Genomic DNA, 1,897 nt, shown 5'->3' on the forward strand with positions numbered 1-1,897 from the left:
TGATTCATGGAGTAGTACGGGAAACTGATGCACATTTCAAAGAGCAGACATACATTGTCAAATGTGCTGTCCCTTCCCTTTCGTTTTCTTCAGGAAAGTCCTGAAAGGCAAGACTAATGTGTAATTTCCAACAATCCCCAGATGGAAATGAGTAACTAGAGAGAGAGCATAACTGGAATAAACAGAAGAGACAATTTGCTGTGATGCCTTCTAGGGATTCAGAGGTGCACACTTGTCCAGTAAATAGGTTTAAAATTATTTTACAGTAGTGTACCAAAATACATAAGTAAGCTTGTAAAAGTTGGCATAGTCAGAATGGATAAATAAGTTTGACATCCTGATTTTAGTTTAATAGATATAAATATCTCTAAACAAAAGGAAGAAGTGAAGAATATTTAAAATGTTTTTCTTGGGTTACCATTACCTTCAACATTTACAAATTATAAACCAATAAATAATTAGTACATAATTCAATTTAATTATTTTAAATAAAGATATCAAATTGAGCTAACAAAATAGCATATTCTTAACATACTTTTGCAGGAGAATTTTTACAAGTGAGTAAAACATTCAGTGGATGAATTGTTTACATTTTAGTGTAGTTTATGTTTCAACAACATATTATTTATGTCTAAATCTTTTCTCGTGGTTTGTAAAAGCACAAAATCTATGAAACACGTATTTGAAAGCGTCCTTCACCTGCTGGTTCCTTAGGGTGTAAATGAAAGGGTTTAGCAAAGGGGCCACAGAGGTGTTCAGCACAGCCACACCTTTATTTAAAGCCACCCTCTCCTTGGCTGATGTTTTAACATACATGAAGATACAACTCCCATAAGTGATGGACACAACAACCATGTGTGAGGAGCAGGTGGAAAAGGCCTTTCTCCGTTGTTGGGCTGAAGGGAATTTTAGGATGGTTTTGATGATAAGTGTGTAGGAGAGGATCACTAAGATCAAGGTGATGACAAGAGTTATTACAGCTAAGACAAAGCCATCAATTCTATTAACCGGGTGTCTGTGCAAGACAGCTGGAGGACAGAAGTGTCACATAGAAAGTGATCTACAGTTGTGGAAGCACAGAAATCCAGTTTAAGTCCCAAGAGCAAAGGGGGAAAGATGACTAAGAACCCAGTCACCCAGGAGCTGATGACCAGTAGGTGACACACTCTGCTGTTCATGGTGATGGGGTAGTGCAGTGGTCTGCAGATGGCCACATAGCGATCATAGGACATGGCAGCCAGGAGGTAGAACTCTGTGGCCCCTAATAGAAAAAAGAAGAATAACTGAGAAACACAAGCATTGTACAACACCATTTTGTCTCCTGTGAGAATGCTTGTCAGGAACCTGGGAATGCACACTGTGGTGAATGCAATTTCTAAGAAGGAGAAGTTGCGGAGGAAGAAGTACATTGGCGTCTTGAGATGTGGATCCAGCAGCGTGAGGAGGATGATTGTTAAGTTCCCCATCAGGCTCAAGATGTAGTTGAAAAACAGAAACAGGAAAATCAGAATCTGTAGCTGAGGGTCATCTGTCAGTCCCAGCAAAATGAAAACTACCTCCACAGACTGGTTCTTCATTTTTCTTATTTCCTAACAAATCTACAAAAATGTTAAATTAATATCACACACAGAAAATATCCTCCTTCACAGACATAAAAATTCTATATTCATAAGTTTAACACACAGATATTTTCAGAAATCAATATTCAAATCTTTCTCTGTACATGTCACCCACCACATTACTGTGATTGTCAGAGCTCTCAGATTCTTGTCCGGAGTTGAGTACACCCAGCTTGCCCATATGCAGGTTATTTCAAATGCTTGTATGCCACCTTCGAATTTTTATATGACCCTCTTTTCAAGATTGTTCACTGAATCCATATTCAAAATTTAATTTT

At 38.0% G+C, this 1,897-nt stretch overlaps 1 protein-coding gene across 1 annotated transcript; it reads right to left on the reverse strand.

Moving 5' to 3' along the window:
* Positions 1–621: 621 nt before the first annotated feature.
* LOC127210715 (olfactory receptor 6C6-like) lies at positions 622–1,577 on the reverse strand. The gene is given in 2 exon segments (XM_051170455.1): positions 622–992; positions 995–1,577. Coding segments are annotated over 2 exon segments (954 nt in total).
* Positions 1,578–1,897: the final 320 nt, after the last annotated feature.

This window comes from Acomys russatus, chromosome 28 (assembly GCF_903995435.1).
Source record: "Acomys russatus chromosome 28, mAcoRus1.1, whole genome shotgun sequence".
In the NCBI taxonomy this organism is placed as follows: Eukaryota; Metazoa; Chordata; class Mammalia; order Rodentia; family Muridae; genus Acomys; species Acomys russatus.